General features: G+C 55.5%; 1 protein-coding gene across 1 annotated transcript; it reads right to left on the reverse strand.

The window, feature by feature from the left end:
• Positions 1-13,295: 13,295 nt before the first annotated feature.
• Positions 13,296-14,082, reverse strand: LOC139833716 (uncharacterized). The gene is made up of 2 exons (XM_071824060.1): positions 13,681-14,082; positions 13,296-13,597 (listed from the first exon to the last, which is right to left on the reverse strand). The coding sequence occupies exons 1-2, from the start codon at positions 13,778-13,780 to the stop codon at positions 13,296-13,298; spliced, it is 402 nt and encodes a 133-aa protein (XP_071680161.1). The 5' UTR covers positions 13,781-14,082.
• Positions 14,083-14,618: the final 536 nt, after the last annotated feature.

Below are 14,618 nucleotides of genomic sequence, written 5' to 3' on the forward strand. Positions count from 1 at the left end.
ACCTGAGATGTGGTTGTAGGAGTATTGGTTGTATCTATCATAGCGATGTCCTCATCATCCTCCCCTTCTTGAATTGAAGTCGTCCTCGACGTAGTCTCATCTTTTTTTACCAAGATATGTCTTCAAATCGGAAGTTGTGATGTCCTCATCATCCTCCCTTTCTTGAAAGAAACGCCGTCCTCGACGATGTTTATTATGTAAACATGCTAACAAAAGAGACAAGGTATATGCATGGTATATGTATATGTCATCTCCTTTAACATCTCTGTGATGTCACCCATTGAAGTTTGTGTTGGAGATATGCCCAAGAGGCAATAATAAAATGGTTATTATAATATCTTTAAGTTTATGATAATGTTTACATACCATGCTATAATTGTATTAACCGAAACATTGATACATGTGTCTTATGTGAACAACAAGGAGTCCCTAGTAAGCCTCTTGTATAACTAGCTTGTTGATTAATAGATGATCATCGTTTCATGATCATGAACATTGGATGTTATTAATAACAAGGTTATGTCATCATGTGAATGATATAATGGACACACCCATTTAAGCGTAGCATAAGATCACGTCATTAAGTTATTTGCTATAAGCTTTCGATACATAGTTACCTAGTCCTTATGACCATGAGATCATATAAATCACTTATACCGGAAAGGTACTTTGATTACATCAAACGCCACTGCGTAAATGGGTGGTTATAAAGGTGGGATTAAGTATCCGGAAAGTATGAGTTGAGGCATATGGATCAACAGTGGGATTTGTCCATCCCGATGACGGATAGATATACTCTGGGCCCTCTCGGTGGAATGTCGTCTAATGTCTTGCAAGCATATGAATAAGTTCATAAGAGACCACATACCACGGTACGAGTAAAGAGTACTTGTCAGGAGACGAGGTTGAACAAGGTATAGAGTGATACCGATGATCAAACCTCGGACAAGTAAAATATCGTGTGACAAAGGGAATTGGTATCGTATGTGAATGGTTCATTCGATCACTAAAGTCATCGTTGAATATGTGGGAGCCATTATGGATCTCCAGATCCCGCTATTGGTTATTGGTCGGAGTGAGTACTCAACCATGTCCGCATAGTTTGCGAACCGTAGGGTGACACACTTAAAGTTGGATGTTGAAATGGTAGAACTTGAATATGGAATGGAGTTCGAATATTTGTTCGGAGTCCCGAATGAGATCCCGGACATCACGAGGAGTTCCGGAATGGTCCGGAGAATAAGATTCATATATAGGATGTCATTTTATGTGATTTAAAATGATTCGGAAGGTTCTATGGAAGGTTCTAGAAGATTCTAGAAAAGTCCGGAAGAAACCACCAAGGAAGGCGGAGTCCCGGTGGGACTCCACCTCCCATGGCCGGCCAACCCTAAGGGGGAGGAGTCCCAAGTGGACTCCCCAAAGGGGACCGGCCACCCCCTCCCAAGGAAGGTGGAACTCCCACCTCTAGTGGGAGTCCTAGCTTGGGTAGGTTCATGAGTTATGGAAGGTTTTGGTTTGGGGTCTTATTCGAAGACTTGTAGACCAACTCTTGGGTGTTCCACCTATATAATGAGGGCCAAGGGGAGGGGGCCGGCCACCCCAAGACCACAGCCTGGCCGCACCCCCTAAGTGGCCGGCCACCCCCTCCCAAACCTTAGCCGCCCCCCTCTCCTCCATAGCTCCCGCACGCTTAGCGAAGCTCCGCCGGAGTTCTCCACCGCCACCGACACCACGCCGTCGTGCTGTCGGATTCAAGAGGAGCTACTACTTCCGCTGCCCGCTGGAACGGAAGGTGGACGTCGTCTTCATCAACAACCGAACGTGTGACCGAGTACGGAGGTGCTTCCCGTTCGTGGCGCCGGTGATCAAGATCTTCTACGCGCTTTTGCAAGCGGCAAGTGAACGTCTACCGCAGCAACAAGAGCCTCGTCTTGTAGGCTTTGGAATCTCTTCAAGGGTGAGACTCGATAATCCCCTCGTTGCTACCGTCTTCTAGATTGCATCTTGGCTTGGATTGCGTGTTCGCGGTAGGAAAATTTTTGTTTTCTATGCAACGTTATCCTACAGTGGTATCAGAGCCGTGTCTATGCATAGATGGTTGCACGAGTAGAACAATGGTTTTGTGGGCGTTGATGCTCTTGTTGTCTTTAGTTTGAGTACTTTGCATCTTTGTGGCATAGTGGGATGAAGCGGCCCGGACTAACTTTACATGACCGCGTTCATGAGACTTGTTCCTCGTTCGACATGCAACTTGTATTGCATAAGAGGCTTTGCGGGTGTCTGTCTCTCCTACTATAATGAAGATTCAATTTACTCTTCTATTGACAACACTAGTATCACCGTTGTAGTTCATGTTTGTAGGTAGATTAGATCTTACTCGAAAACCCTAAACCACGTAAAATATGCAAACCAAATTAGAGACGTCTAACTTGTTTTTGCAGGGTTTGGTGATGTGATATGGCCATAATATGATGATGAATATGTATGAGATGATCATTATTGTATTGTGGCAACCGGCAGGAGCCTTATGGTTGTCTTTAAATTTCATGTTGAGTAGTATTTCAAAGTAGTTGTAATAGTTGCTACATGAGGTGAACAACCATGAAGATGGCACCATGGACCTTGCGCTACGCCGACGATGATGGAGATCATGCCCGAAGATGATGGAGATCATGTCTGTGCTTTGGAGATGAAGATCGAAGGCGCAAAGACTAAAGGGCCATATCATATCACATATGAATTGCATGTGATGTTAATCCTTTATGCATCTTATTTTGCTTAGATCGCGACGGTAGCATTATAAGATGATCCCTCACATTAATATCAAGATAATAAAGTGTTCTCCCCTCGTATGCACCGTTGTACAGTTCGTCGTTTCAAAGCATCTCGTGATGATCGGATGTGATAGACTCAACGTTCACATACAACGGGTGTAAGCCATGTTGCACACGCGGAATACTTGGGTTTGCTTGACGAGCCTAGCATGTACAGACATGGCCTCGGGACCACGGAAACCGAAAGGTTGAACACGAGTCATATGGATGATATGATCAACATGTTGATGTTCACCATTGAAGCTATATCATCTCACGTGATGATCGGTTTTGGTGTAGTGGATTTGAATCGTGTACCACTTAACAACTATGAGGGATGTTGTATTAAGTGGGAGTTTATTAGTAATTAGATTAAAACATGAACTAATTATCATGAACATAGTCTAAGTAGTATTTTGAATTAATTTTTTAGTATTGGCATCCGTTTTCTACCATGCGCTAGTCCTGTGATTGAGATAGAAATACTGTTAAATCTGACAAGAAACTTTACGGATTGGTACCGTATTGTTAAAGAATCAAGAATTGATTAAGTCCTATTGCAAACTTTTAGTAAACCTCACATTGTTGATTCAAAGAGCTATGGTTTCAATTAGTACCTAAAGTTATCTTGTCTCCATGAAACTTAAAGTTCAAATCTGTTTGAAAAGTAAGGAGCTGAAAATTTAGTTTTCAGAAATAATCAAGGTATGAGATATATGTGATATCTAAGACCTTATTGCAAGATGATAGAATATAATTTGGTGAGACTACATAAACTCATAAGTTTTATGGGAATGTACGAAGGTTGAAGACGCAAGGCGTCCCAATCCTCCAACTATTGGGGCACTAACAATATTCGCATATCCATGAAGTTATCATCCTTAGTATGCACCGTTGCTAAGACTCGTCGTATCGTAGCATCACGTGATGATCGGGTGTTATAGATTCTACGTGTGCATACAACGGGTGCAAGCCAGATTTGCACATGCGAATACCAAGGTTAAAACTTTATGAGCCTAGCATGTACAGACATGGTCTCAGAAAGTCATCATGATACAATGGATAAAATTATGAGTGAAATTGTTCATCATATTACAAGGTTACTAATAGTGAAATCCGGAACACTTGTCATATGATGATCAAACTTCAAAGTAAGAACCTCAAGGTTATTGGTATTTGACCAACAAACCGAGAAGTTATTGAAGTTGATGTGTTTTTATGAATAATGAGGAAAACTAAAAGAGAAACTGCAAAAGATTATTGGCAGAAAGAAAGAAAAGACTAGAATGTCTAGCTCAGGTGTATATTAATGATATACATGTTATGGTTATATTCCTAGTTAGGTCACACAATGAAATTCTTGGGTATTTGTACCATATTGGTTGGTATGAAGTGTCATACAAAACAACGCAATACAAGAATACAATGGCCTAAGTGACTAACAAGGAATATGATAGGAATGCACGTCTGGAACAAAAATAAAGTGTCATTATGTTCATCGTTGGCATTCTATCTAGCCCTTAGAATTTATAATAAAGAACTTAATAATTGTTATTTTGCTCTTGTCAAATAAAAACAATGAGTTGTTCAAATTATGACATTACTCCATGTACGATGGATAAATTATTATAAATTTTAATGGTGAAACATACATACTGTCGGGGGGAAGACCCCGGATAGGGCAGTGGACGCGGAGCAGCCGGCTGGCCACTGGCCGGCTCGCGGCAAAGGCCGGCTGAGGAGCAGCCGGCTGGCGCCGTGGCCGGCTGGTCCGGAAGCCGGCTGGCTCTAGGTCCTAGTCGGCCTGGCTACGGCCACCAATGCTGTGGCTGGGCCGGCTTCTACAAGCCATATCCGACTAGGGTTTGTACCTCAGACCGACTCGAGGCTGGCGAGTCTTACACTGGAAGGGACCGGGTTGGTGATCCGGGTTCCTAAAGTCCACGCTGACTCCATCTTCCGTAAAGTGCGGGGCACTGTGGAGCAATAGTGCCGCGCGCCGGACAGGCCGTCAGGGCTTACGACGATCCGTACCGGCTACAGTGGCTGACGGCGACAGGAACAGCTCCTCTCCATACCGCTGACCGTGGCAGCCGGATGGGATAGGCCACGATGCCTCAACTACTCCTGACGTCACCGCCTCGGGAAGGAGCGGAAGCCGAAGCCAGCCCAGCCGGCCAGTAAACTATAGGGTCTTATATGTAAAGTGCCGGTGCCTATATAAGCCGCACTACCCCCTCTCGTGCAGGGGATCGATCGATCAATCATTCTTACTTCACTCCACCCATAGAGCTGCCCTGAGAGAGAGACCATCGTCTCCCTTAGCCTCCCAGGAGCAGCCGGACACAGCTCTAGGAGCACCATTGTATTGTGTGATCATCATATACACTCATAGCAGGAGTAGAGGTTTTACCTCCATCGGAGGGCCTCGAACCTGGGTACGTCGCCGTGTCGCTCGTGCCCATATCCGCATCCGGATACCGCCGTGAGATCCCTCAGGAACCACTTCGATTAGCCACCCTATGGCATATGCCGTGACGATACCACGACATTTGGCGCCCACCGTGGGGCCCTCAGCGTCCTCGGCCGGTGTCTTCATCCGGACGGGCCTCACCATCACCACCGGCGAGCGAGTCGCTTCAGGCTTGATCTGGAGATTCGGCTCCCTCGACTGCGTCAGCGACAACGCTGGCTGCTTCGCTGACCGGCCCTTCCCAGCCGGCGGCAGCGTCATCTCCTTCGGCGGCCACGACGTCTACGTCGCCACCGTCGCACCGCCGCGCTACCCGCAGCAGGTCCTGCGCTGCGCAAGCCCTCCTCCGGGAGCCGGCAGCAGCGCTCCCGCCAGCCCCGTCGTCGTACAAGTCATGATGGCTGGCGAGGAGCTCCCCACCAAGAACCCGCGCGCCCGTGGCCCCAACCTGGAGCGCAACGTCGACCCCAACGCCTCCAGCTCGGGCCCAAAGGCGCCACCGCCACCGTCCCGGCTGGACGAAGTCCGGGCAAAGCTGAGCACCCCGCTCACGCCTGGCGGCGACCCCACCACCGTCGAGGCGGATCTGGAGGCGCACCGCCAGCTCCTCCTCAAGCAAACCGAAGAACTGGCTGCTGCTAAGCGCCGGATGGAGATCACCCAGCCGCGAGTACAACCGCGCCCACGGCCTCACCTGTGCGGCGACGAGCCAAGCCGAGCCGGCCACATCCGCCGCAGGGGCCGTGACCTCGGCGCCGAGATCGCCCGCGACGGCGCTCCTTCGCCGGCTCCGTCCGCGGAGCTCCCCGTCTACAACACCCCCGACAAGAACATGCGCGCGGCACAAGCCGCCGCAGAAGAGCTGAACCGCCTTCAGGGCGAAGAGTTACGCCGCCAGACCAAGCGGGTAACTGAGCTGCTCAGCGCAGCCACCAGGCAGGCGGCCGACCCCAGGTATGTCAATGCCCCCAGAGCTTCTCACGCTCGTGGAGCTGCAGCAACGATGGAAGGCGCCAGGGACTCGGCCGAGTCCGCCTCCCCAGCGCCAAGCCGGCACCATGACTCCCGCGCCACGCACGCAAGCTCGAGCAGGCCGAGCCACCAGTCAGGCGGCAGCAGCCGCAGCCGGCCTCCCCCGAGCCGGAACCAGGAGCAAGACTCCGAGCCCCGCCGTCAGCACCGGCCGGCTCCAGAAGCAGCCGGCACACGCCAGCCGGCACACTCCCGGCTGGGCCCGCGCATCGAGCCCGCCGACGCCCGAGATCGCTTCGACCGGCTGGTCGAATCCCGCATTGCGGAAGAAGAAGCTCCAGCCGGCCCAAAGTGCTTCGGGCCCCGCATCGCCAACGAGCCCACGCTTGAGGGCTTCACGCTCCCCCGCGACACCCCCAAGTACGACGGCACCGCCAAGCCGGAGGACTGGCTGCAGGACTACTCCACCGCAGTCGGCATTGCCAAAGGCAACAAGCGCTGGGCTGTGCGCTACTCCCCCCTGATGCTGGTCGGCTCCGCCCGCACATGGCTCAACAACCTGCCAGCCGGCAGCATAAACGGCTGGCTGGACTTCGAAGCGGCCTTCATCAGCAACTTCACCGGCACCTACCGCCGGCCGGGTCGCCCCCAGCAGCTTGAGATGTGCAAGCAGGGCCCCGACGAGACGGATCGCGCATACCTAACGCGCTGGTGCGAGATGCGCAACTCCTGCGAGGGCGTGCACGCGATCCAGGCCATCAGCTTCTTCATGGGAGGCTGTCGGCCCAACACCATGTTGTGGCACAAGCTGCGCCGCAGCGACCCCAAGTCGATGGCCGCCTTGATGGCCATCGCCGACAAGTACGCGCTGGCCGAGGAAGCCGGCAAGGCGCCGGCTGAAATTTCTCCGGCCCCCGCCAGAAGAGACAACAACAAGCCGGCCGAGGGCGCCTCGCATGGCAGCCGGCGGGACAACTACGGCGGCAAGCGTCACAGTGACCAGCCGGACCGCCGGTACGGCTCCGCCCACGTAGCCGCCGTGGCAGACAACGCGGCAGGCGGCAGCCGCCGCCAGAAGCAAGACCGGCAATGGAAGCCGAAGTACACCTTCGAGCAGATGCTCGACTCGCCGTGCAAGTACCACAGCGGCAAGAACCCCTCCAACCACACCACCCGCGACTGCCACTTCATGAAGCGGCTGACAAGCGGTGAACCCCTCCCGCCTCCCCCCCGCCTCCACCAGCCGGCGGGCCGGGTGGCCAAGCCGGCGCAGAGAACGCCAACCTCGAGCACCACGAGGCTAACCAAGTGCACCATGCCGGCCGATATCTGGCCGAAGATGCTACCTACATCATCTTCACCTCCGAGCCCGAGGACAAGACGAGCCAGCAGAGCCGTTCCCTCGAGGTCAATGCGGTCATACCGCCGGTCCCCCAAGACGAACCGTCGAGCAGGCCATCACTTTTGATCGCCGCGATACACCGGCTGTCCTGCCGAAGCCGGGCAGCTACGCCATGGTCCTCGACCCCACCATCGGCACAACCCGGCGCAGCGTGCGTTTTTCGCGCGTCCTCATCGACGGCGGCAGCAGCATCAACATCCTCTACCGCGACACCGCCCGCAAGCTGGGCATCCAAGAGGCCGAGTTGCGCCCCACCCCCACCGTCTTCCATGGCATCGTGCCAGGCCACTGCTGCCAGCCGATCGGCCGGATCACGCTGGAGGTGATGTTCGGGAGGCCGGACCACTTCCGCACCGAGAGAATCGAGTTCGAGGTGGTGGACCTCGTGAGTCCCTACCACGCGCTCCTGGGCAGGCCGGCCCTGACCAAGTTCATGGCGGTGCCCCATTATGGGTACCTGAAGATGAAGCTGCCTGGCCCCAAGGGGGTCATCACCGTAGCCGGCGACTATCGCCGCTCCATGGACTGCGCCACGCAGAGCTCCAAGATGGCCCAGACGCTGGTCATCGCCACCGAGAAGCAGCTCATCCGCGACGCCGTCGCCCTCGCCAAGGCCGCGCAGACAGACATGCCGGCTGCAGGCAACCCGGCTGGGACAACTCACTTCCAGCCGGCCGACAACACCAAAAAGATCCTGCTGGACCCGGCGCAGCCGGACAAGTACGTCACCATCGGTGCCGGCTTGAGCAAGAAATAGGAAAGCGAGCTCACCAGCTTCCTCCGTGAGAATCGGGACATCTTCGCATGGACTCCAAGAGACATGCCGGGTGTGCCGAGGGAGTTGGCTGAGCACCACCTCCACGTCCGGCCTGAAGCCAAGCCGGTGAAGCAGCCTCTCAGGCGCTTCGCCGAAGAGCGAAGGAAGGCCATCGGTGAAGAAATCGCCCGGCTCCTAGCTGCCGACTTCATCATGGAAGTGCTGCACCCGGACTGGTTGGCGAATCCGGTCCTGGTTTTGAAGAAGAACGGCTCCTGGCGCATGTGTATCGACTACACCAGCCTGAACAAGGCGTGCCCGAAGGATCCCTTCCCCCTGCCGCGCATAGATCAAGTCATAGACTCGACTGCCGGCTGTGAACTGTTGTCTTTCCTAGACGCCTATTCAGGCTACCACCAGATTCCTTTGAATCCGGCTGATCAAATAAAGACTTCGTTCATTACCCCGTACGGGGCTTATTGCTACACGACTATGCCGTTCGGCTTGAAAAATGCACGCGCCACCTACCAAAGGTGCATGCAAAAATGCTTACAGGATCAAATCGGCAGAAACGTTCATGCATATGTGGATGACGTCGTTGTAAAGACCAAGGAGACGACTACCCTCCTTGATGACCTGAGAGAAACCTTCACCAATCTGAGAAGATTTCTGATGAAGCTCAACCCGGCCAAGTGCACATTCGGCGTGCCGTCTGGCCAGCTCCTCGGCTACCTCGTCTCTCAGCGAGGGATCGAAGCCAACCCGGACAAGATCAGTGCCCTGGAAAAGATGGAACTGCCGCAGTGCCTCAAGGACGTCCAGAAGTTCGCTGGCTGCCTGGCTTCCTTGAGCCGCTTCGTCAGCCGGCTGGGGGAGAAGGCACTGCCCCTGTATCAATTGATGAAGAAGGCGGACAAATTCGTCTGGTCACCGCAGGCGGATGAGGCCTTCCTTGACTTGAAGCGCGTGCTCTCGACCGCGCCAATCCTTGCAACGCCGGCTTCAATGGAGCCGATGCTGTTGTACATCGCAGCCACCAATCGAGTGGTTAGCGTTGTCCTGGTGGTGGAGCGCAAAGAAGACGGCAGGGAGCAGCTGGTCCAACGTCCAGTCTATTACCTTAGCGAAGTGCTCTCCCAGTCGAAGCAAAACTACCCCCACTACCAGAAAGTCACCTACGGCGTCTACATGGCGGCCAAGAAGCTGAAGCACTATTTCCAAGAACACCCCATCAAAGTGGTTGCCACAGCACCCTTGGCGGAAATCATAGGCAGCAAGGATGCCAACGGCCGGGTTGCCAAGTGGGCCCTGGAGCTAGCCGCCCACACCATCCTCTACGAGCCACGCACAGCCATCAAGTCGCAGATCCTCGCGGACTTCTTCGTCGACTGGGCTGAGATGCAGTACCTGCCGCCTGTGCCGGATTCCATACACTGGAAGATGCACTTCGACGGTTCGAAGATGCGCAACGGCTTGGGAGCCGGCATCATCCTCACCTCTCCCAAGGGAGACCGGCTGGACTACGTCCTGCAGATCCACTTCGCCGCATCCAACAATGTGGCGGAGTACGAAGCGCTCATTCATGGGCTGAAGCTGGCCAAGGAGATTGGCGTGCGTCGCATACTTTGCTTCGGCGACTCCGACTTGGTCATACAGCAAGCATCTGGCGACTGGGACGCGAAGGACGCCAACATGGCCTCATACCGCTTCCATGTCCAGCAGCTATCCGGCTTCTTCGACGGCTGCGAATTCCACCATGTGCCACGGGCAAACAACGAGGCGGCTGACGCCTTGTCCAAGATTGGCTCAACCCGGCAAGCCATTCCGCCGGGCATCGCCCTGGCGGTTCTCAAGAAGCCGTCCGTCATACCGTCACCGGATTCGGATTCAATATTCGTACCGGCTGACCCGGGGGCTTCTCAGCCAAACCCGGGGGCTTCATCGCCCAAGTCGGGGGCTAACAAGCCGAACCCGCCGGCTACCATGCCGAACCCGGGGACTTCTCAGTCCAACCCGGGGGCTTCATCGCCAAACTCGGGGGCTAGCAAGCCAAACCCGCCGGCTAGCAAGCCGAACCCGGCGACCATGCAGTCGGATCCGGAAGCTCCCACGCAGGAGGCCCCGTTGGTTAGCGTATTTGAGATAAGATGCGTACCTTCATGGGCATAAGAATTCCTCTCCTACCTCACCGACGGTGTGCTGCCTGAGGATAGAGTCCAGGCCAGGCAGATTGAGAGAAGGGCCAAGGCCTATACCATCATCAACCACCAGCTGTACAAACGCAGCGTAAGTGGGGTGTTCCAGCGGTGCGTCGAGCCGGCTGAAGGGATTGAACTCCTACGGGAAATCCATCAAGGAGAGTGCGGACATCACGCCTCATCCAGAGCCATAGTGGCCAAAGCCTTCCGGCACGGTTTTTACTGGCCGACTGCGCTCAAAGACGCAGAAGAGTTGGTGAAGAAGTGCAACGGCTGTCAGCGCTTCGCAAAGAAGAGACACCAGCCAGCTTCCGCCTTAAAAACCATCCCCATCACATGGCCATTTGCCGTATGGGGCTTGGATATGGTAGGCCCATTCAGAACGGCGCGAGGCGGCATGACACATCTCTTGGTAATGATTGACAAATTCACCAAGTGGATTGAAGCCAAGCCGATCAAGAAACTGGACGGGTCCACAGCCGTCACATTCCTCAAGGAAATCATTGTGAGATTCGGCTACCCCCATAGCATTATCACCGACAACGGCAGCAATTTCTCCCAAGGCATCTTCTCTCGCTATTGCGGGGAAATGGGGATCCGGATGGCCCTATCTTCTGTGGCACACCCAGAGTCCAACGGACAGGTGGAAAAGGCTAACGGCTTAGTCTTAGCCGGCATCCGGCCCCGGCTGATGGAGCCGCTCGAGCGAGCAGCCGGCTGCTGGATTGAAGAGCTGCCCAATGTGCTATGGAGCCTGCGCACAACGACAAACCGCTCAGTCGGCTTCACACCATTTTTCCTCGTATATGGGGCCGAAGCCGTCCTGCCGACTGATATCGAGCACGACGCGCCAAGGATCAAGCTCTACACTGAAGCCGAGGCCAAAGAAGCTCGCGAAGATGGAGTTGACCTGGTCGAAGAGGCCCGGCTGCTGGCTGCGTCTAGATCTACTATCTACCAGCAAAGCCTCCGACGCTATCACAGCCGGAAGGTCCAGCCCTTAGCATTCCGAGAAGGAGACCTAGTGCTCCGGCTGATCCAGCGGACAGCCGGACAGCATAAACTGTCATCCCCATGGGAGGGTCCCTTCATCGTGAGCAAGGCAGTAGGCAATGATTCCTACTATCTCATAGATGCCCAAGAGGCTAAGAAAAACAAGCCGGACAAGGCTGACGAGGAGACTAAACGTCCCTGGAATGTCAACTTACTCCGCCCATTTTACACATGAGAGCAGGAATGTATGTATCCCTTGTATCCCTTTTGTAAGCTATGAAAAAGCACGCGCCAAGAGCGCCGTTTCCGACAAGTTTTTCGCGTACTTTACCTCTGTTTCGCCAATTGGCTTGAACCCTCTCACACAGTCGGCTCAGTAACGTGATCCGGTTTCCGACAGCCGGCTTCCGATCCAGCTACAGACCGCAACCCGGCTGTCCGGCTGGCGGGAGTAAGGCCTAGGGAGCCGGCACGCGAAAAAACGACTAAGGGAAAGAGTAAAAGCGAGTTGACTTGCAACTTTTCATATAAGTGCCGGATTGCCGAATTCAGCTCGTTCGGGCGGAAATCATCGACCTCACCCAGCGGCCCGCTCTTGATCCGACGACGGATCGCAAGTCGGACGTACGACCGGCAAGAGCACAGCCAAATAGTGGGGCGGATGGGAAAAAGCGAACGAATCGAAAGAAAGCAACTCGGCACACAAATGATTAACAAACACATTAAGTGTAACATAATTAAAGGACGATAATATTCATACATGCGCACCCGGCATCCCGGGGATTTAATAAATTGTCTTGGCAAAAGAACAGCTGAAAAGCAGGTAAACTAAGCCGGAGGGGCATCAGCGGAGCCGGCTGCCGGGTCATCCTCGGGCGCGTCTTCCGCCTCCTCATCTTCCATGTAATCTTCATCGGATGGAGGAGGGTTCGGGTCCGCGACGAAGGCGCCCTTGTCGACGAAGTCGGCGATGGCGCTGGCTCGGGCAAGACGGGCGGCCTTGAGTTCGGCTGGGAGCTTGTCCTCCACGCCGGCTCGCCGGAACTCAAGCTGCCCCAGGTCCACCTCGTTGTACCAAGAGAGGATGAAAGACAGCGCCATGTCGGTGCCAGCGCGCGTGGCCGACTCCTTCCAGTCGAGGAAGCGATCCGGCGCCCGCTCCATGAGGGAGGTGAGGCTGGAGATATCTTGCGGCACCGCCTCCTCAGGCCACAGCATCGGCGCCAGCTCTTCAACCGCCTTCCGGAGCTCCCAGCCGAGCTTGGTGATGGGCTCGACGCGGGCAGCCATGGACGCCATATGATCCTCCATGGAGAAATACTCCGAGCTGCCCTCGCCGGTCTCCTGCCTCCTGGACTCGCGCGCAGCGCCAACGGCTGCCAAAGCCGCGTCCTGCGTCTCCGGGAAGGCCGCTGCAAGAAGAAGCAAGTCAGAATTCATCGAAGCCGAAATAAGCTGAAAAATGCAAATTTTCGAAGTCCTAAGCCAAAAGGAAAAGCCTGGCGGCAGCCAGCAAGAACCGACTGCCACCAGCCCGAAGATGGAGATAGCAAAGACATCAGAAGTTTCTGCCGCCGGCTGCCAACGAAAGCCGGCAGCCGACAGCCGAAAGCCGGCAAAGGGAAAGGAACACTAAGGTGCACTCACCCGCCAAGCCGCGATCAAGTGCGCCAATCTCATCCGTCTAGCGCTTGGCGGTAGCCGTCAACTCCGTGGACTTGGCGGTGACCTCCTCTTGCAGCACAAGCCGCTGCTTCTCCACCTCCGTTAGCCGCCGGCTCAGATCGTCCACCTTCTCCTTCTCCGCCGTCCTAAGGGAGTTGAGCTCAGAGAGGTGGTTCTGCTCCAGCAGGCGCAGCCGTGCCAGCTCCTGCTCAGCTAGCTTGAGCTTGGCGGCTGAAGAACGGCCCGCCTCCTCGCTCTCGGCGCACTGGGCGCGAGCAGCCCGGAGATCCGACTCCAGCCGCGGGACCTTGGCGGCTTCAACTGTGAGGCAGCCGGAAAGAAACGTCAGCCAACGAAGATTCAAAAGAAAATAAGACATCAAGTCGAAAGAAGCAAGAGCTCACCCTTGGCGGTTTCCAGCTCGCGGGCCAAGTCGGCCCGGTCCAGCTTGGCCTTGTGGTAATGGGTAACGGCGCGATTGTACAAAGTGGTGCGCCGATCCATCACGGCCTAAGGAAAAGAGAAAGTCAGTCAGCTAGGCGAAACCCGGGCCGGCTCCAAGCAGCCGGCCCATGCCTCGGAGGGCTACCAGGATGATAACCAAATCAAAAAACAGATAAAGCTTACCTTGCCGGCTTCCTCCACCTTGGCAACGCTGGCCGCGGTCTCGGCAGCCCTGGCCTTGAGGTGGGCCTGCAGGCTGGAGAAGAACATCTCCACCGATGCTTGGCCAGGGTTCCCCTCCCGGCTGGTCACCTCGTAGGAGTCGGCGCGGAGCCACGCCTGCTCCATGGTGGCAGCCGAGCCGAGGCTGGAGTCGGAGGCGGATGGCACCTGAAGGAGAAGTGTGCCCTTGGCCACATGCAGGCCCTGCTGCGACGCCGATGGGGTCTCCGTCCTCACCAGTGCGCGCGAGTCGGCGCCCTCCATGCGCGCCGGCTCATCCCTTGCCGGCTCCCGCCTGGTTGGCTCACCCCTCGTCGGCTCCGGCGGCGGCGACGCTCCGGGCGCAGCAGATGGCCCAGCCGGCGCAGCTGTCTCCGGCGCCTGAGGTGCCCCCTCCGGGCTCTCGTCCAGCTCCACCACGTTGGGCCTGGTGCCGGCTCCGGTCGCAGGCGGCACAGCTCTGCCGGCTCCGGCTCCGGTCGCGGACGGTGCAGCCTTTCCGGCTCGGCTCCGGTGAAGGCGGCATGCCCCGGCCGGCCCGGCGGCGGGGTCCGGAAAGGCGAGTCCGGCGCGGGAACATGTCGTCCAGCGTCGGCCGCCGAGTCGGCTCGACCCGCGTGCCGCGATCAGGCGCTGAGGCCAGCGGCACGGCGAAGGAAGGTGCCCCTACGGAAGG

The sequence above is a fragment of the Lolium perenne genome, chromosome 7 (genome assembly GCF_019359855.2).
Source record: "Lolium perenne isolate Kyuss_39 chromosome 7, Kyuss_2.0, whole genome shotgun sequence".
Classification (NCBI taxonomy): Eukaryota; Viridiplantae; Streptophyta; class Magnoliopsida; order Poales; family Poaceae; genus Lolium; species Lolium perenne.